The sequence below is a fragment of the Gopherus evgoodei genome, chromosome 1 (assembly GCF_007399415.2).
Source record: "Gopherus evgoodei ecotype Sinaloan lineage chromosome 1, rGopEvg1_v1.p, whole genome shotgun sequence".
Lineage (NCBI taxonomy): Eukaryota > Metazoa > Chordata > Testudines > Testudinidae > Gopherus > Gopherus evgoodei.
Window position 1 is genome coordinate 47,777,990 of NC_044322.1, and position 21,572 is coordinate 47,799,561.

At 46.8% G+C, this 21,572-nt stretch overlaps 1 protein-coding gene across 1 annotated transcript in view; it reads right to left on the reverse strand.

The window, feature by feature from the left end:
• The window catches only part of DCLK1 (doublecortin like kinase 1), a 363,641-nt gene that overhangs the window by 65,873 nt on the left and 276,196 nt on the right, over positions 1 to 21,572 (reverse strand). Inside the window, 1 exon segment of the mRNA XM_030543952.1 lies at positions 3,544 to 3,638. Coding sequence (XP_030399812.1) covers positions 3,544 to 3,638 — 95 coding nt within the window.

Below are 21,572 nucleotides of genomic sequence, written 5' to 3' on the forward strand. Positions count from 1 at the left end.
ACGTGCCTGCTCCATTATAGAACATGCTCATTTAAAGTTGTGCAATGCTACACTATAATGTCATTTGGCCACCTGCTTTGTCCATGGCTGGTAGTCCCTCATCAGCTCCTATACACCACATCCCCCCAGCACCTCCCACCCGCTGGCGGGCCCACGGATCAGCACCTTTCCCCTGTTCCCTCCGCCTCCTGCCCGCGGCAATTAGCTGTCTTACAGCATTGAGGAGGCTGGGGGGAGAAGCAAGGCCACAGCACACAGCCTCCCACCTCCCTTCGCTGCCTCCTGCCCACCGCAATCAGTTGGTTTGCAGCTTTCAGGAGGCTGGGGAGAGGAGCGAGGACGTGGTGTTCAGGAGGCTGAGAGGAGGTCGCTTAAAGTTGCATTGTTCAGGGACATAACTACAATGTCAGGTGAGGAGTTAATGTATATTCACAAATATACTACGGGGTGATGGTAGCGACCTCTATACTTAGGTTGCCTAACACTTTAAATTGTAAAAGATTCTTAGGATCTTTTCTTTGAGAAGCATGAATACCCCTATAGTTTGCAACAGGCCTTTGATATTCAATAGGCAGAAACTCTTCAAGCTACAAGTGACATTTCTTTCTACCATTAAATTCCAAAGTGTTATAAATGACCATTTCCTTTCAGCAAGACAATTCTAGCAGCCTGTCTAAATCACTGAACATTCTAAACAGCCTCGCTCAGGCTACTGCCATAGCAGCAGACAATGTACCAGGAGCACCAAAGAGCTAACAGAGCATATGTATCTGGAAGGAGGCTCGTATAGAGAGCCAGGCTGGGATTTCTTTGACATCCCCCTCCCTTCCCAGACCCAGCACATCACGTTGGCTCAGCATCTCATCCCCCTGGCAACAAAACATAGGTCAGGCACTCCCCTAACTTCTGCCAATAGGGATGGAGCATATAGTGTAAGTGTCTCATCTGCCCTCTGGGGGCACCACCTGGGACAGGAATTCTCCCATCTCTCAAGCAGAAGAGAGGATCTAGCTGGGATCCACCCATAAACCACCTAGATCTAGGACATGGTCCAAGCAGCTCATGTCCACCCCACAAGGGCACCACGTGGGACAGAAGTCCCCCATCTCCCAGCATCATGAAGAGAGAGAGAGAGAGTGTGTGTGTGTGTGTGTGTGTGTGTGTCAGTCAGACCAGGCTCCCCCCAACCACTTTGTGATCCCAGCACATAGTACCAGAAGCCATCTCCCTACTCTGGGATAACAACCTTTTCCTGCTGCTGGCTAATGTAGTTAGTCCTGAAGCTCAAATGGTTGCACTTGATGCTGCAGTGCTGAAGACTCATGGGTCAAATCCCATTGATGCATGAAGCAGAGTTTGTTATAATCAGATATGAAATAACCTGTTCATACACTTTTCCTTGGAAAAAACAATCCCAGGCAACTGCATAAAAAAATACATTAAAGACTTTTTAGGATGTAAAGTACAACACTCAAAGTTATAAAATGCCAGCTTATGGTTGCCTGTGCATCAATAATTCGTCGCTTGTGCCTGTGCATTATGATCTTTAATTACGTGATCACATAGTACTTTTGCCACAGGACTTCTGACTCATTAAATGCATAGTTTGGACACACACAGAACTGAGTTAGATGCACAGGCCACCGTATTTCTTGCATTTCCTAACTTTATAATGTTTGACTTTGCAATCTAAATAATAATTTAATGTAGTTTTTTGCATGCAATATATGTTTCTACACGTATACACATATTTTGTCTCTTTGTAAAAACACATAATACTGGGTTTTGCGATCTTTACATAGCGTGCACATGTGTTAACCCCACATTCACATATCTTTTTCTCTTTTTTGCCTACAGACAAAGCTTTGGGCCACATTTTGCCCACAGGAGCGCATGGATATCCCACTGACATCAGTGGGACTGTTTGCAATTATTGAGGGCAGAACCTGACCCTTTTACAGAAGAGTTATTGCTCCTTTAGTTTATCTTGAATTTCAAAAGAAAATTTCCAATTTGCTGAACATTTTGATCATACCACCACCACGCAATGTTTAAAACCCTGTGTAATTGCAACATCTTCTTCCCAAGAAGTAGTACTGGATAGGGAGAATCCATGTGCCTTACCCTCCACATTTGGAAATCAAAAACAGGTAGAGGTGATGCACTTGGCATGGAAAGGTGCTGACCACATGGCTTCCTTTCAACCTTCCCCCAATGAACATCATTAATAGGAAAAAATGTCTTCTGCCCTTCCTGATGCAAAAACAGCATCAGTGATAGGGAGGGAGAAGACTGAGATGTATCAGGAAAAGAAGTGGCCTCAGAGCCAATGAGAGAATCCTTTCTGCTGCTGATGCCATCCACCTCGATAGAGACCCATATCATTACTGTGAAATCCAGCAAATCCAGATGACATTTCCCCCACCCACAGCAACTTGCTAACAATCAGTCCAATAAACCTTGGGAGTCAGATTAAAAGGACCAAGATGACACTGCTGCCAAGGAGAGGGCTTTAGGAACAACTCACACCAAATGCAACTCACGTTCTTACCTACCTGTGTTCCAAATAATAAAACCTGACCAAAATGAGGCTTCGAGTCACACACTGTCAGGTTTGCTTACAACTCCCTACTTCAGAGAGACAGGATGCTAACTCATAGTTTATTTAAAACTGAGGGGGGCTGAGAAAGCCTAAGTCCAACTGCATTTGCAAGCCAATCTGAGACATGATGCAGTGACTCAAAGATGATTTATCTGAGACCCACAGAACACAGTTGATAAAATGTCAGAAGAGAAGATCAATAGACATCTTTCATTCTCTTTGGACAAATGCAATTAATTAAATCAATGTGCACAGCAATGACCTGCCCTTGGCCCACTCCCATACATGAGAACGCTGTGTTGAACCAAAAATGTTCTGTTATACAGGGATTACTACAGCAATAACACAGCTATCGCCATCATACTAGAGGGAATATGATGATGGTTAGGTACACTATGTACCTAGGCTTTTGGTACAGGAATTGAAAATCTATTGATGATCCTGGGCCTCCAAAGCACTAATACATCCCGCTGTTGCCTTGATGCTGAGCCACTTTGGCTGGCCGAACACAAATGTATTGTATATGGTCAGAACAATATAGTTAAATTCCACAAAGCACTCCTTCACTTTACCATAGAACTAAAGCTGGGGTGTCAATAAATAAATATGGAACTTCTAGGAGGTCTAACTTTTCCTCCAGCTGTGAAATGCTTGGCAAAAAACAAAGACATAAAAGTGTTTTGAAAGCAAGAGCAAAGACCTCTTTTTTCTTCTTAAAGATAAGCCACTACCCACCACACTTAATATTCTGCAAGATGGAGAACAGCTGCATTCTAGTTGTTTAAGAATGTTACATGGGCACAACAAGAATTGTAGCCAACCTCTTCAACCCCATACTTTTGGCTAGGTGTAATGAACATTTCTGGGGAAGGCAATTTTGGTGGCATCCATGCCAGATCCTTGCTCAGCCAGTCTCAAAAATCAGTTCCTTGTTTCCTTACCCTCTGTTTTCGCAGGCTTCCTGGGCTGGTAGGAGATGGGCTTGGAGACTTCCCAGAGCGGGGAGTAGAAAGCTGGCTACCAGGGGTTCCATTAACTAGAAGGACAATAAATAAATACAGAAATAAATGTTTGGCTCATGGTACCTACAGCATAAAAGCAGAGGAAAATAATTAATAAGCATGCCTTAATTCTATCTACTTTTTCTTAAGGTACCCATTCAAATTTTTCAGATTTGGAAATGTTAAATAAGGTAGTGCAGAAATGAACTGCTTTTCTAGCACTGTGACTTTCACATTGCCAATTTATACAGTGCTTAAACAAATAAGTAGCCAATCTAAAAAGACTGTTTAAGTCAATGGTGATGAACTTCATTAAATTTTCTTAAACTGCATAGTGCCTATGCATGCATATCATGGAAAGCCATAATACTTTGTTGCTTTAACAAATATTACCTATATTAAATCCCTCTCATCCCATTTATTTATGCTTCTCAGTGCTACGAACTAGGAATAAAAACAGCACTGCTTGCAAGAACAAGTCACTGTAGATTGCTGTTAATCCCTCACTTGTTTGAAGACATTTTTGCATTACTATCTGACCCAAACATCACCCCAGAACTAACTCACATGGACTTCAGACATATAACTGAACTGGCCATAAAATCTCAGGTATACATTATACCAAATCATCACTTACTTAAATAGTAAAGTTCCTTCAAAATATTTCAATGTATTTAATTTTAGAAGCATTTTCAGCTTTATATGACATGCTCTGTAAAATTAACAAATACCTAATACCTGAAGAGTATCATAGTGTACTACAAAGTAATCACAAAGGATACCAATAATGTTCTTAAAAGCTTACTAAAGCATAGAAAGAAATGTGTATAGATAGATAGATAGACAATATATATTTAAAGAGTGAGTGTGTGTGTATATATGTATACATATACATATATATATACACACACAAACACAAACACACACACTCACTCTTTAAATAAAGTGGCATATTAACAATCATATTTGTCAGTTTCAGAAAAAAAATGAGCAACTCGACACCTGAATCCTCAATCTTATATGAATATTTACATACTAAGGTATCAGTAAGGCATTTAACTTACCTTCTATGAGTTCTAACATGGACACAGTCTTAGTGTTTAACCTGATGATAGCAAGCACAAAATTTTTTTCCCTGTACTAAGCCAAGCTGTAGCAAAGATGGGAAGTGGTGGGATTAGTTAAGGATAGCTAGGGCTGCTCGCAGAGTGAGCTGAATGAGATGCAGGACTCATAAGCAGAAGCCTTTTCTGCGTAAGGCTGACGTCTTCAGAGCAGCAGTGGGAGGTGCAGGTGCTGTCTTAGGGCTACATCAAAGGTGTCAATTAAACATAAAGCTGCTGCTTCAGAATGCTGAGCAACTGCAACCCCCACTCGATTCCAGGAAGCCCAGAAAGCCGAAGCAATTTTATATGCTGTGCACTGCATCATAATGAAGAGCCTTTGGGGGCAATATACCAAATGACTCATCTGAAAATCAAAATGACAATAACTCTTGTATACCCTTAGCTGACTGGCAGTCTAGCAACTGCTAAATCCTTCAGAGAATGCAGTGGGTATTTTAATAGATTTTTCTTAATGTAGCAAGTATCTTAGTAGTAAATATTAGGCCCACATACAGTTATCTTCTGATGCTGCTCTAAAAGCATTATAAAACATGTTATAGAGCATGGTAACTAAAGATCACCATACTGCTGCATATTACCTGCCTTTTGCAATGCATTTGTTAAGAGAAAAGTGTACAGTATCTTTGTGGTATCCACTAGAATGAGAAAGTAAATTTGCAGGTAAATAGGTTGCCTTTACAGACACACATTTCACGCAGCTAAGCTTAAGGTTCAGTTCATAGCAAGGGTAACGGCGTGTACATATCAGCACAGTGCTGGGGGAGTATGTGGCACATGCACATATTTATGGAAGTTCACACAGTATCTTGAGGAATGAACAATGTGACCAATAACATGATTTCTGCATCTAAAACTAGCTCTATTAATGTATAGAGGCTGCATGAAGATATTTTGTTTGGGCAAGGAGAGAAAAGGGATAGAGAGAGATTAAAAATAAGCTGCTCGAGTCTAATCTTCAAATATGTTTTTTAATCAATCTTAAACTATTGCAATTTTGTCTATGAGGGTATAAACTTGAAGGCCATTTAGAAACATTAGCTTTACTAGTGCAAAAAGTCTTTTAAACTGATCAGATTGTCTTATACCTTGCCGTTGTCAGGGTGAAATTCAAGGTGCTGTCTACCATTCAAGAAACCCCAAATGATTTAGATGCCTGGTACCTCAGAGACCGCTACTGTCCCTGTGACTTGCAATACACGTTGTGCTTAGAAGGAACAGTTCAGCTAACCTATCTTAAAGATTAGAATCAGAGAAGATTCCTCAGAGGCCTCAGGAGGTCATCATTCTAGTCCACACCCCCCCCGCTGCTCAAAGCAGGACCAACCCCAACTAAATCATCCCAGCCAAAGCTTTGTCTAGTCAGGCTTTAAAAACCTCTAAGGATGGAGTTTCTACTACCTCTCCAGGTAACCCATTCCGGTGCTTCACCACCCTCCCGATGAGTTAGTTTTTTCTATCCAGCCTAGACCAACCTCCTACAACTTGAGACCATTGCTACTTGTTCTGTCATCTGCCACCACTGAGAACAGCCTAGCTCAGAGGTGGGCAAACGACGGCCCGCGGATCACATCTGGCCTGCGGGACCCTGCTGCCCGGCCCCTGAGCTCCTGGCCTGAAAGGCTTGCCCCCGGTCTCTCCCCTACTGTTCTCCCTCCCCCACAGCCTCAGCTCACTGCATTGCTGGCACAATGCTCTGGACAGCAGCGCAGCTGCAGAGCCCGGGCCTGACTTGGGGCTCTGTGCTGTGCAGTGGTGTCTCTGGCTCCAGCCGGGTGGCACAGCTGCCTGTCCTGGTGCTCTGGGTGGCACAGCTGTAGCGCCGCCAGCCACTGGTGCTCCAGGCAGCGCGGTAAGGGGGCAGGGAGCAGAGGGGGATGGATAGAGGGCAGGGGAGTTTGGGGTGGTGTTGGTCAGGGGTTGTGGGTGTGAATAAGGGGTGGGGGTGGTCAGAGGGCAGGGAACAGGGTATTGAATGGGGGCAGGGATGCTGGGGGGGCAGTCAGGGGACAGGGAGCGGGTGTGGTTGGATGGGGCAGGCATCCGGGGGGGGGCAGTCAGGAAGGAGAGGGGGTTGGATGGCACGGTGAGGGGAAGTCAGGGGACAGGGAGTATGTGTGTGGGGGTGGAATGGGGCAGAAGTCCCAGGCAGGCTGTCAGCAGGCGAGAAGTGAGTGGGTATGATGGGGGCGCGGGCCAGACCATGCCTGGCTGTTTGGGGTGGAACAGCCTCCCTTAACCGGTCCTCCACACAATTTTAGAAACCTAATGTGGCCCTCAGGCCAAAAAAAGTTTGCCTGCCCCTGACCTATCTCCATCCTCTTTGGAACCCTCCTTCAAGTAGTTGAAGGCTGCTATCAAATCCCTCCTCACTCTTCTTTTCTGCAGACTGAATAAGCCCACTTCCCTCAGCTTCTCCTCATGTCATGTGCCCCAGCCCCTTAATCATTTTCGCTGCCCTCCCCTGGACTCTCTCCAATTTGTCCACATTCTTTCTGTAGTGGGGGGGCCCAAAACTGGATGCAATACTCCAGATGTGGCCTCACCAGTGCCGAACAGAGGGGGATAATCACTTCCCTCAATCTCCTGGCAAAGCTCCTACTAATGCAGCCCAATATGCCATTAGCCTTCTTGGCAGCAAAGGCGCACTGCTGACTCATATCCAGCTTCTCAGCCGCTGTAATCGCCAGGACCTTTTCTGCAGAACTGCTACTTAGCCAGTTGGTCCCCAGTCTGTAACAGTGAATGGGATTCTTCTGTCGTAAGTACAGGACTCTGCTCTTGCCCTTACTGAACCTCATCAGATTTTTTTTGGCCCAATCCTCCAATTTGTCTACGTCACTCTGGACTCTATCCCTCCCTCCAGAGTATCTACCTCTCCCCATAGCTTAGTGTCATCCACAAACTTGCTGAGCGTGCAATCCATCCCATCATCCAGATCATTAATGAAGATGTTGAACAAAACTAGCCCCAGGACTGACCCTGGGGCACTCCGCTTGATACTGGCTGCCAGCTCGACATCAAGCCATTGATCGCTAGGTGTTGAGCCCGATGATCTAGCCAGCTTTCTATCCACTTTATAGCCCATTCATCCAATCCATACTTCTTTAAGTTTCTGGCAAGTATAGTGGGAGACTGTATCAAAAGCTCTGCTAAAGTCATGATATCTCACATCCGCCACTTTCCCCATATCCACAGAACCAGTTATCTCATCATAGAAGGCAAACAGGTTGATCAGGCATGACTTGCCCCTAGTGAATCCATGTTGACTGTTCCTGATCACCTTCCTCTCCTCCAAATGCTTCAAAATGGATTACTTGAGGACCTGCTCCATGACTTTTCTGGGGACTAAGGGCTTGGCTACACTAGAGAGTTGCAGCGCTGGTGAGGGGGTTACAGCGCTGCAACTTAGGATGTGGCCACACTTGCAAAGCACGGCCAGCACTGCAACTCCCTGGTTGCAGCGCTGGCTGTACACCCGGTCGAGCCTCAGGTGTAGGGATTCCAGCACTGGATGGTGTGGACGCCCACCAGCGCTTTTATTGACCTCCGGGGTATAAGGAGGTATCCCAGCATACCTTAGAAGCCTCTCTGGTAATCATGCACACTCCACTGCCCTGGGCTCAGCTGACCCCTCCTTTAAATGCCCCGGGAATTTTAAAAATCCCCTTCCTGTTTGCTCAGCCAGGTGTGGAGTGCAATCAATCATTCAATCAATCAGCGACCATGCCTCCACGCCCCAAACGAGCCCCAGCATGGAACAATTCCGAGCTACAGGACCTTATCAGTGTTTGGGGTGAGGAAGCTGTGCAAGCACAGCTGCGCTCCAGAAGGAGAAATTATGATACCTATGGGCAGATATCGCAGTCCTTGCTGAGAAGGGGCCAAGAACGGGACACATTGCAGTGCAGGGTCAAAATAAAAGAACTGAGGAGTGCTTACTGCAAAGCCCGTGAGGGAAATCGCTGCTCAGGAGCTGCCCCCACAACCTGCCGTTTTTACAAGGAGCTGGATGCCATACTTGGGTGTGACCCCACTGCCAATTCGAGGACCACGATGGAGAGTTCAGAGCAGGGAGAAGTGGGGGAGGGCGTAGAGGAAGCCGACAGTGAGGCTACTGGCCTGGAGGGAGACACCCCGGAGTCCCAGGAGGCATGCAGCCAGGAGCTCTTCTCAAGCCAGGAGGAGGCTAGCCAGTCGCAGCAGCTGGAAGTTGCTGGTGAGGAAGAAACTGAAGAGCGTGCTCGGGGTAAGCAGATTTTTATGTTTTGGGAGAGGAGGGTTTGGGTTATGGCTGCCTGCATGCATGCCTAAACTTGGAATAGCCCATTGATTTGCTCTATCACGTCTCTGTAATCTGTCTCGGTAATCTCTTGAAAAGTTGCAGCCAGAGCGTGCGCAATGTGCTTTCTCAAGTTTATCGGGAGAGCCACCGTGGTCCTTGTCCCGGTCAGGCTAACTCGTCCGATCCACTGTGCAGCGAGGTGTGTGGGGACCATGGCTGCACACAGGCAAGCTGCATAGGGGCCAGGGCGGAATCCACATTGCTGTAGAAGACCCTCCCTCTCTTCCCAGGTAACAAGCAGCAGTGATATATCTGGCAGTAGGAAACCCTGTTGAGAATTTAGGGATACTTGAGTGCAGGGCGCCAGGTTCGCATTCCCCCCCCCAGCCCCGCGGTGCGTTCCGGTCTCCACACCCCCTTCCCAGCAGGCATCCAGCCCCGCGGTGCACTTCGGTCTCCCCCCCCCCTTCCCAACACGTAGCCAGCCCCGTGGTGCGCTCCGGTCTCCCCCCCACCCCCAGCAGGCATCCAGCCCCGCGGTGCGCTCCGGTCTTCCCCCCCATCCCAGCAGGCAGCCAGCACAGCTGTGCATTTCCTGCCCCCCACCAGCAGGCCGGCAGTTACGCGGACCGCCCCCCCCCCCGCCAGCAGCTCGCCACCTTCCTGTTCACTACTGTCCCCTGTGCAGGACACCAGCTACCTCCTGTACCCAGTGCAGATACACCCCAGTGACCCATCGGTCAATTCCCCCTCCCAGGTGCACTCGGGGCAGAAACACTCACCCCATTGCTCACCATGCCTTAGCTTCCCTGGCCTCTCTGTGTTATGTGAGGTATGTGGGATGGATGCTACAAAAAGTCTAAAAACTCCTTCACTGTGTGATAATAAACAATGTAGCCTCTGTGTATTACATGTTTCTATCTATGTTTTTTTTAGTGACCTTGACTAATGCAGCCGGATCACCGGCCTCACGTCGGTTGCAGAACTTGAGAAAAAATCCCCGAAAATCAAAAGAAAAATTGATCAAAGCAGTTATGATTCACTACAACAGAGAAAGTAGGAAGACGCAGGAATGGAGAGAGAAAATGTATGAATGGAGAGAGAACATGTATGACTGGAGGCAAACAGAAAGCAGGAGAAAGGAATTGGCTATCAAAAAAACCTCAAAGCAGATGATAAGCCTCCTGGCTCGCCAAACTGAGTCTTTCGAGTCTCTCGTAGCCATGCAGGCAGATGTGTACCGTGGTAACCCACACCCCTTCCAAAGCTCTCTTTCTTGTTCCCCAGTATTTGCACAAAACACCTTTCTCCAGCAGCCAGTTTCTTATTATCCCCAGCTGCCTCCAACACCTGTACGATCACCTACCAGCCCTGATAACTATAATTCTTACCCTGTGCACTCCACCCCCATTACCCTGCAGCATAGTAATCCTGAAGTGCAGCAGACATTGAACAGTAATCCAAACAGGACATATTCAAACCTCTGAATGTACAGTCCACCACCCTAACCCCCCTGGCCTTTTATGTACTGTACTTTGAATAAAGGATTTTATGGCTGTTACAATACGTTTTATTATTGCAGGAAGTGGTAAATATTGTACCCTAAGGTAGAACAAAGCACAGCAAAGGCACCAAACATTACTGTTGGCTCTCAGCATCAAATTGCTCCCTTAAAGCATCCCTAATCCTTGAAGCCCTCTCCTGGGCCTCCCTAGTAGCCCTGCTCTCTGGCTGTGCAAATTCATCCTCTAGGCGTCGAACCTCGGAGGTCCATTCCTCACTGAATCTTTCACCCTTCCCTTCACAAATATTATAGAGGGTACAGCACGCGGATATAACAGCGGAGATGCTGCTTTCCCCCAAATCTAGCTTCCCATAAAGACACCTCCAGCGGGCTTTCAAACGGCCAAAAGCACACTCCACAGTCATTCTGCACCGGCTCAGCCTGTAGTTGAACTGGTCCTTGCTCCTGTCAAGCTTCCCTGTATACGGTTTCATGAGCCATGGCATTAAGGGGTAAGCGGGGTCTCCAAGGATCACAGTGGGCATTTCGACGTCACCTACTGTGATCTTGCGGTCTGGGAAAAAAGTCCCGGCCCTCAGCCTCCTGAACAGGGAACTGTTCCGAAAGATGCGTGCATCGTGCACCTTTCCAGGCCATCCTGAGTAAATGTCAGTGAAACGCCCACGGTGATCCACAAGCACTTGCAGAACCACGGAGAAATACCCCTTGCGATTAACGTACTCTGATGCCAGATGGGGTGGTGACAGAATAGGAATATGCGTCCCATCTATTGCCCCTCCACAGTTAGGGAAACCCATTTCTGCAAAGCCATCCACAATGTCCTGCACGTTCCCCAGAGTCACAGTTCTTCTTAGCAGGGTGTGATTAATGGCTGTGCAAACTTGCATCAGCACCATTCCAACGGTGGACTTTCCCACTCCAAACTGGTTCGCCACCGATCGGTAGCTGTCTGGAGTTGCCAGCTTCCAGATTGCAATAGCCACCCGCTTCTCCACTGGCAGGGCAGCTCTCAATCTCGTGTCCCTGCGCCGCAGGGTAGGGGCAAACTCAGCACACAGTGCCATGAAAGTGGCTTTTCTCATCCGAAAGTTCTGCAGCCACTGCTTGTCATCCCAGGCTTGCAGGACGATGTGATCCCACCGCTCAGTGCTGGCTTCCCGAGCCCAAAGGTGCCGTTCCACGGTGCTGAGCACATCTGTTACTGCCACAAGCAATTGAGTGTCTTGAGCATCAGGCGTTTCAATATCATCGTCTGACTCCTCACTGTCACTTTGCAGCTGAAGGAATAGCTCCACTGCCATGCGTGATGTGCTGGCAACATTCATCAGCAAGGTCCTCAGCAGCTCAGGCTCCATTTGTAACAGAAATCTCAAAAATCACGCTGCAGACTCACAATGCCGCCAAACTGCTCGGAATGTGTAGTAAAGCACCACGGGGCGTTGGAACAGGAAGCGGAAAGACCCGCACACTTCCTTCCCCTTCCCACAAGCCACAGCGCCAAAATGGGACGAGGTGCTCTGTGGGAGAGCTGCCCACAATGCACCACTCCCAACAGCGCTGCAAGTGCTGTAAATGTGGCCACACTGCAGCACTGGTAGCTGTCAGTGTGGCCACACTGCAGCGCTGGCCCTACACAGCTGTACGAACACAGCTGTAACTACCAGCGCTGCAAAACTGTAAGTGTAGCCATACCCTGAGGTGAGGCTGACCGGTCTGTAGTTCCCTGGATTCTCCTTCTGTTTTTCAAAGATGGGCACTATATTTGCCTTTTTCCAATCATCCGGGACCTCCCCTGATCACTATGAGTTTTCAAAGATAATGGCCAGGGGCTCTGCAATCAAATCAGCCAACTCCCTCAGCACCCTCAGATGCATTGCTTTCGGCCCCATGGACTTTGGTATGTCCAGCTTTTCTAAATAGTCCTTAACCTGATCTTTTACTACTGAGGGCTGCTCACGTCCTCACCATACTGTGCTGCCCAGTGCAGCAGTCTGGGAGCTGACCTTGTCTGTGAAGACCAAGGCAAAATAATCATTTACTTCAGTGTTTCCACATCATCTATCACTAGGTTGCCTCCCCAGATCAGTAAGGGTCCCGCACTTTCCCTGACTTTCTTCTTCTTGCTAACATACCTGTAGAAACCCTTCTTGTTACCCTTCACATCCCTTGCCAGCTGCAGCTCCAATTGTGCTTTGGCCTTCTTGATTATACCCTGGCATGCTCGAGCAATATTGCATGGGGAGTAGGTTGTCCAGAGCCATGCTTGTAGACACCGCATGTGTCCAGAGCCATGCTTGTAGACACCGCATGTGTAGCCTCGCATGCTTGATGATGAACATACCCCGGCATGCTTGAGCAATATTGCATGGGGAGTAGGTTGTCCAGAGCCATGCTTGTAGACACCACATGTGTAGCCTCGCATGCTTGATGATGAACATTGTTGCAGCCATGTGGCCCAATAATTGCAGGCAAGTCCTGGCAGCTGTCTGAGGACTGTTCAGTGTTGTGAAGATGAGATTGGTTAGAGCAGGGGTCGGCAACCTTTCAGAAGCGGTGCGCCGAGTCTTCATTTATTCACTTTAATTTAAGGTTTCGCGTGCCGGTAATACAATTTAATGTTTTTAGAAGGTCTCTCTCTATAAGTCTATATATTATTATATAACTAAACAATTGTTGTATTGTTGTATTGTAAAAATAAACAACATTTTAAAAATGTTTAAGAAGCTTCATTTAAAATTAAGTTAAATTGTTGATCTCAGCGGACTGAGCGGGTCCAGCAGCCAGGATCCTGGCTGGCAGGAGCCGGCTTATAAAACACCTGAGTGGCAGCGGGCTGAGCTGCTCAGCCCACTGCTTGTCTGGGGTCCCGGACGCCAGCCCCGCACAGCCCGCTGCCGGTCTGGGGTTCTGGCTGCTGGTCTGGGATTCTGGCTGCTGGACCCTTGCCAGCTGGGGTCCTGGCCACCGGCCTGCTCAGCCCGCTGCTGGTTTGGGGTTCTGTTCACCTAAGCCGGCAGTGGGCTGAGCACGGCCTGCGGCCGGGACCCCAGCTGGCAAGGGTCCAGCAGCCAGAACCCCAGACCGGCAGCGGGCTGTGCGGGGCTGGCGTCCGGGACCCCAGACAGGCAGTGGGCTGAGCAGCTCAGCCCGCTGCCACTCAGGTGTTACATCCGCCGGCTCCTGCCAGCCGGGATCCTGGCTGCTGGACCCGCTCAGTCCGCTGCTGGTCTGGGGTCCCGGCCCCGCCCACATACAGTACTTATCTTCTCCCTGGTTCTGGCCCATTCTCTTCCTTTCTCTCTGCACTGAGCTGAGGGTGAGAGTGCACTGAGCACAGGGCTGGGGGTGAAGGAGTAGGCTGGGGGGCAGGGTCTGGCCAGGAGCTAGAATGAGGGAGGGGGCTCAGGGTTGGGAAGGAGGTTTGGGTGTGGAGCGCTTATCTGGGCAGCTCCAATTTAGTGCAAGGGGTGCAGGTGGGAATGTGGGGGGTGGGTGCAGGAGCTCCCATTTGGTGCTCAGGATGGGGGTGGGGTAGGGATGTGGGGGGTGCAAGAGTCAGGATGTGGGAGGTGCATGGGGGGGCTGGGTATGTGGGGGAGTACCAGAGTCAGGGCTGGGGTCATGGGGGGGAGGGGGATGAAGGAGTCAAGCAGAGGGCTGTGTGAGTGTGGGGGGGGGCTCAGGGCAGGGACCTGGGGTGTGTGCGGGGCACAGGGTAGAGGGCTGGGTCTGTGGGGGGGGTCAGGGCAGAGGGCAGGGACCTTGGGGGGTGTGGGGCTGCAGGACAGAGGGCTGGGTGTGTGTGTGTGTGGGGGAGTCAGGGCAGAGAGCTGGCGGTGTGGGCTGGGGTAGTGGGGCATTCACAGCAGGGGGCTGGAGGGGTATGTCCCTATTCCACCCTCCTCCCCCTTCCCCAAGGCCCTGGCCCCGCTTCTTCTCTGCCTCTACCGGGAGCAGTGAGCATGCTGACTCCAATCCTTCCCGACAAGGGCCATCAGCTGATCAGCCGGCAGGGAGGGGGGAAAGACGGAGAGGAAGAGGAGGGGCAGGACCAAGCTTCTGCCCCCTGCCCCCTGTTCCCACGGGAGGGGGTGAGGTGACAGAGAAGAGCAAGCCGGGCTGGGCTGGGCAGGATTTTTAATGGCATGCTGCTGCCTGCTGGGACTTCAACAGGCAGCAGCTTGCCATTAAAAAAAATCGGCCTGCATGCCGTCTTTGGCACATGTGCCATTGGTTGCCGACCCCTGGGTTAGAGTCACGAACCATTGTCATGTAGAGAGGCTGTAGCCTCGGGAGAATTGAGGCAGGCACAGATAAATTGTAGGTTTTGCGCTGGTGTTAGTGTTGATTTTTGTGCATTTATTTGTAGGTCTAAGCATGTAAAGACAGCTATTGGTGTTTTCAATAAGTGGTCATCCAAATATAGGAATATTATGCTTCCCTTTCTGCGGCGGTAGGCTGCTACAACCCTGAAGACCTTCAAGAATATTCAAGGGACAATGGAGAGGCCGAAAGGTAGAATTTTATATTGAAAGTGATCTGCTCCTAGAGCAAATCTGAGGAACCTTCAATATGATGGTTGTATAGTTATATGAAAGTATGTGTCCTGAAGGTCGAGGGCTGAGAACCTGTGCCCCCTTTCTATTGCTGGACTTATGGCAATCAATGTGACCATCTTGAAGTTTTGGGTCTTCACAAACTTGTTGAGTCACTGTAAATCAAGAATGGGTCTTCACCCTCCCATTTTTTCTGTTTGAGGAAATAACGTGAACAGAAGCCCTTCCCTCTGTGTTTTGTTGGTATCAGTTCTACTGCCCCAAGGTGTATGAGGTGGGTTACTTCTTGTTGCAGTAGATCTTCATGAGAGGGGTCTCTGAAGAGGGCTGGTTGTGGGGGGGGATGGAGCTAATGGGATGGATTATCCAGTCTTGATTATCTCTAGTACCCATCTGTTTGTTGTGATGGATGCCAGACTGGGTAAAAGGGAGTCAGGTGACCTCCAAATGGCTGAGAGATGGTAGGTGGTTCCAGTGCTAAAAGATGTCGGGGTCTCAGGCCCTCAACCGAAGGCTCAAAATTGCTGCCTTCAGTGCGGTTGTTGAGACATAGTAGACTGAGGTGAGGCTGTTGTCTCTTCATGGATCTCTGTTTTCTCCCTTGTTATTCATATTGTCTGTGCAGTTGCATGTATTGCATGAACCAGAATCTCTGTGAAGTATAATATTTTCCCTGTCTTTTCTTGGTCCTAGGTGTATAAATGCTCATGGACTTCAACGCCACCCTTGAGTCCTTGAGTGTGTGGAGGGACTAATCTGTTTTGGCTGCAGAGGTTAGGCCCTTCAAATGGAAGATCTTTAACTGTCGATTGCACCTCTCTGGGGAACCCAGAGAGATGTAACCAAGATGATCTTCTCATCACTACCACGGCGTTTGCAGACCTCATTGCTGTGTCTGCAGAGTCCATGGCAGCCTGCAATATTGTCCTGGCTATAAGCTGTCCTTGAGAGATGATGCACCTGAACTGCTCTCTTTTCTCCTCAGGAACAAATTCAATAAAGTCTGATCGCTTTGAGTAATCCATGAGGTCATATTGGCAAGTAATGCCTCATAACTGGCAATCCTAAGGTGTAGAGTCACTGAGGAGTAGGCCTTATATCCAAAGAGGTCAAGCCTTTTCCAGTCTCTGTCATATAGCATGTTTTTGGGTTGTCTGCCTTGTTCATTAACTGCATCCACCACCAAGGAATTTGGTGTGGGGTGCGAGAAGAGGAACTCTGTTCTGTTCCCTTCACCAGCACACAGTATTTTTGTCAGACCTCTTGCACCTGGGTGGGATTGTTGCTGGGGTCTGCCAAATTGACTTAACTGGTACCATAATCACATCATTCATTTGTAGAGTGAGTTTGGAACAGGTCGATGTCTGTAAGATGTCTAGGAGTTTATATTGTGCCTCCTGAACTTCTTAGAGTGAGATGTCCAATAAGCTCACAACTCTCTCGTAGAGTTCTTGAAATCATCCCCCATATTGGGAGGTGGGGGCATGATGGTGTCATCAGGAGTAGATGATGAAAAGTGGGTTGCTGGTGCCATCTCCTGGTCAGAGGTCTCTTCCTCCTCTCTGGCCACCTCTTCTGGAGGCTCACATGGTCTCAGTACTGAAGGCCAGGGTGAATGATGTGTACTCATCCATGCGGGGGAGGAGGGCTGGGAGGTTTGTGATGTTGTGGGGGCATGCTGCCGAAGGGCTCCAATAAGACCACTGTGGTGAAAGAGGCATTGGTGGCATGCATGGGTGCCTGTACCAGTGTCAATTTTTGGGCCGAGTATAATAGCCCCTGTGCGGTGGTGGATCAGGTCTGGTTGGTGGTGGATCGGGGAAGAATGGTGCAAAGAATATATTTCCCCTTCATCCTCATCCTCCTCGTCACTTGAGAATGGAGGAGCAGATTGAGGTGGAGGGGTGAGATGGCTCGGTACTGACTGACCCCAAGTGACATCAGTGGTGAGAATAGTATTGAGATGACTATTAGGTCATTTTGATGCAGGAACTGATGCAGCGCTGCTAACATCAGTGCCGTTGAAGGTGTAGCGGTTGGTACTGATAGTTGCAGCATGGTTGTCAGTGTCGTTACGTGTGTCATGTCGGCAAAAGATAGCGCCGTGGTTTGCAGTGATGCAGAGCCATTCACTGCCAAGTGACTAGTCAACTCTGCTGGTGTTGAGGCATGGGGTTTTGGTTTTCCCTTACTGCCTATGTCAGAGGTAGCCTGCTTTGGGTCTTTTTCTCTCATTGCACTGGAGGGTGCCACTACTTCAGTTGTGGAGAAGGCCACTGAGGTCTGTACTGATGGTGTTTGCCAGCTTGGAGAATGCTGTTTCTTGGCAGATTACCAAGCTGGGGAAGTTGTAGCCTGCTTTTTTGCAGCCTTCTTGGTGGAGGGGTCTTTAGTCTGAGCCATGGAGGAAGGGCCTCTATCAGAGGCTGCAGTTGGCCCATGCAGGGGGGGATCCACAGCTTGAGGCTCAGATGCCAGCCAGAGAGATTTCTCCATCAGGAGGAATTTAAGTTGTAGTCTCTCACCTTTATGGTCCAGGCTTTTAGGCTGTGGCAGTGTGAGCACTTTTGAGGTCTGTGTGTCTCGCTGAGGAAGCAAACACGCTGTGAGTGCTAGTCTGACATAGGTATTGAAAGTCTGTGTGTAACCCCACGTCCAGACTACCCCGCCGTATCGGCGGGTTAAAATCGATTGCTCGGGGATCGATATATCGCGTCTAGTCTAGATGCGATATATCGATCCCCGAGCGCACTTACATCGATTCCGGAACTCCATCAACCCGAACGGAGTTCCGGAATCGACACGGAGAGCCGCGGACATCGATCCCACGCTGTCTGGACGAGTGAGTAATTCGATCTTAGATATTCGACTTCAGCTACGTTATTCACGTAGCTAAAGTTGCGTATCTAAGATCGATTTTCCTCCCCTAGTCTGGACGAGGCCTAAGACAGTGTTTAAAACCGGGCATTCCCCTCAGAGGAGTGTTTCTCCCCCCATAAGGGGAAAACCCAAGACTCTAAAGGTTAATAATGAAAACCTAAACTTCTAGTCTGAGGGGGAAAAAATGTTTTTTGGAGGGAAAAGAAACTAAATAGGGAGAAAAGAATTAACTACACTTAGTTTTTGTTAAGTTAACTAATGAAAACTATGCTAATAAGATTAGGCATAGAGGTGCTGCTAAATGCTCTGACTCAAGCCAAAGGCGGGAGAGAAGGAACTGAGTGGGGTTTGGTCACACAGTGCAAGATAACTGCCTGAGGCAGCGCAAGATGGTGGCCGCACATGTATGACCCAACCAGGCATTGCTACCACAAATCTCTGATTACAAGTGCAGGGGGGCAAGAACACCTATAGTGAAGCACCCATGGGGACACTCTTTGAAGAAGAATCAAGGTTTATTTGTTTAAAATTTAACATGCTAAAATACATATCAATAACTAAATAAACTATTAAATGATTTTGGCTGCACTGAATATAAGTATGCACATGCGTAGATGTGAAACCTTTGCTTATTGTTAGCTCTTGCTATGTTATGCCTGATTAACCCTGGAAGGTCTTCAGGGCAAGGACTCATGCTCTAAAGACTAAATAAAAAGACAGGGTACACATATGGTGCTATAGATATAAACAAAAATATTACCATTGAGAACAACAAGGGATAATGTTGTAAACAAAATAGGAGTTTGCCTGCACAGTGCAGTAAATAATTCATTTTAAAAAATTGTACGTTTTTAATTAAAAAAGAAAAATGAATAAGACTTAAAGTTGTTAAGTGCCCTCTTGAGAACCTGGCATTGCCAGCATACTGTACCAGAAATCATACTCTAGTTATAAAGCTTGCCTGCTGAGGTCTGAACAGCTTGTACACTGAAAAACATGTTTGTTTGGCTGATTATTTTGTGCTCACTGATCAGGTTTGCTAAACACAAAAAGAGTGTGTGAGAAGAGGAAGAGAAGGGTGCTATGTGAGACTTTTTTCCAGAACAGAATAGATTACACATTCACATCTTAAACATATACCAGTCTAAGTTCAAATATATTTTTTTACAATTGTCTGAATAACATGTATAGTTCATGTAGCATAGCCATGAACCCATCATTCTGCTAACGCCTGCAATTTGTTGCTCTCCTTCCTCACAAACACTTTCTCTCTCAGAGATTAATCATTTTAAAGTAGTTAAGGAACAAAATGGACCTTGTGTTTTTTTCCCTTCTGTTATTGTATTTTCATTGTGTGTAGGTCTATTAGGCTTTGCCTTCACTGCAAAATGATGAGGTGTTTCATCAAATAAGCTATCTCCATGCAATATCCTAGAAGGAGACGAGGCACTATAATTTTTACCTTGATGTAGCTAGTCAAGGCCAACCCCCGGATCAGTATCAGGTTTATTTTGACTAGTTATAGAGTAAAAATCACCTCTGTCTCATCTCTACTAGGATTTTTCATCAAGCCAGCTATCTCAGTATAAAAACACTTTTCTCAGGGTGAGGAAGCCGTGAAGACAGACTATTATTGCAGTGTTTTAGTCAATAGACTAGGAATGTCAGTGGTAACCATCAGTCTCAGCCCAGCAAAAGACAGGATCCCTCCTCAGGGAATATAATTCCAGGCTCCAGAGTGTCCATGGGGATTTTTAAATCCACAAATCCCAGAAATGGATCACTGTCAGTCCCAAAGCATAAGAATGTGCGCAGTACACTACTCTTATAGAGTGGAGTCAAAAAGTGATATATTTTTCTGCATTGATATTTTGCTATAAAGATGAATAATTGGCCCTTGTTTCCTCTCTGCTTTTTACCAGAGTTCATCAGGTATCTATGAATTTTGACTGCCAACTCCATGTAGTGTGTCAAGTAAAAATTAGCTAAACCTGGTGACCAGCTATTGAGAAAGTAGGAACAATCTGTCTTTTCAGGTGTTTTGCCTAATTGGCCTAAAAATCAGTCGGGTTAACTGATTATGGCTAGGATTTTTGAAGTTAAAAGCCAACTCTCTCTTAGTATCTGGGCACCTAACTCCCTTAGGCTTCTTTTGAAAATCCCAGTCTAAATGTCTCTATTTCCCCATTTTAAGCCTTGATTTTATTATGTATATAGATGTTATATAAATGATAATTTTTAATTTCTTCAGGATAAATGCTGAATACCACCAGTATAAGTAAGAAATTAAAAGAACCCAGGATCAAAGTAAAAACTGATCTTGATATCCCTAAGAGTGCAGGATTACTTCATTTCTTCTAGAGGCTTCTACCCCTGGTTGCAGGGAGAGTTGTGCTTCAGCACATTTATGAAAAATATGTTAGCTAAACATAATAGTGTGGATATAAATATGTCACCCCACTAAAGACAATCTGATATGTCAAGTCCCTGCCTTGGGGACCTAAAAGGCCTTCTTGAGATATACCTGACCAAGGTGGTTGAAGAAGAGTGGTCTCTCGGATGGCTAAGAATGAAATCTCAAAGCAAATGAAAATGTCCCTTTTTGCAATGGAACACAGCCACTTCTCCTCTGATACAGTACAAGACAGCACTCTGTTTACCTCAGCTCTCATTAAGATCCCATTTGTGTATGCTACAGCCCTATTTTGTTTACAGATGTATACAATTTTAAACTGGCACTGGTTTAAACTTGGTATATGATTCCTTTGCTGGACCACACACCATTAGATAATATAATACACTGTATAAATTCTTTAGGAACCTTGTCCTCTTCACAGACGATATAAGTTACACTGGATTTTATTACACCTCTTGCTACTGAAAAACTGAAAAAAATACAGAAGTTTGTACTTAGAAAACTTTCTGTAATTCCTGTGAAAATCCAAGTGCAATTTTTGGTTGTTTTAATTTATGTGACTCATCATGAAGCTGAAGGAGCACTTGCTTCCATTTCCATTAAAAGCTTACCTACATACCATGAGCAGACTTTTTAATCATGTCTTAAGCAGTTGTAAAATCCCTTGTCTCGAGAGGATGGTGGCAATGAGGCAGCAGCTCTATGGTGAATTTTTATTACTTTATGGGTGACCTCTCTCTTCTAAACCCCTGCAAAAATTTATTTCCCCAAACTTACAGCTGAAAAAAAAGTGTGAGCACCTGTTTTTATGCTGATTTTTTCTTTTCCAAAATGAACGTACATACAACTCTAGTGACCGAGGAAGACTGTAAGATTGAAATTTATTTCTTAAGATATTTCATGCACATGTTTCCAAGAATAGTTTAATTGCTATTTGCTGTACTAATTGAAACATTTGTAAAACAACGAAAAAATACAAAAAAATCTCAGCAAATTTTTATTGTCTGAGATTTTGTACAAGATAGTTACAAATAATTATTGCTCTTTGATAGGCTTTGTTTTTTAAATAATGTCTTCAAATTCAAGTCTCTGGTATTTCTTATTATATCCTATTTACAGATACAATAGGGGCAGTGATAAAACAGACAAGCAATTAATTCTGCTAAAGGTCAAATGCAAGGCA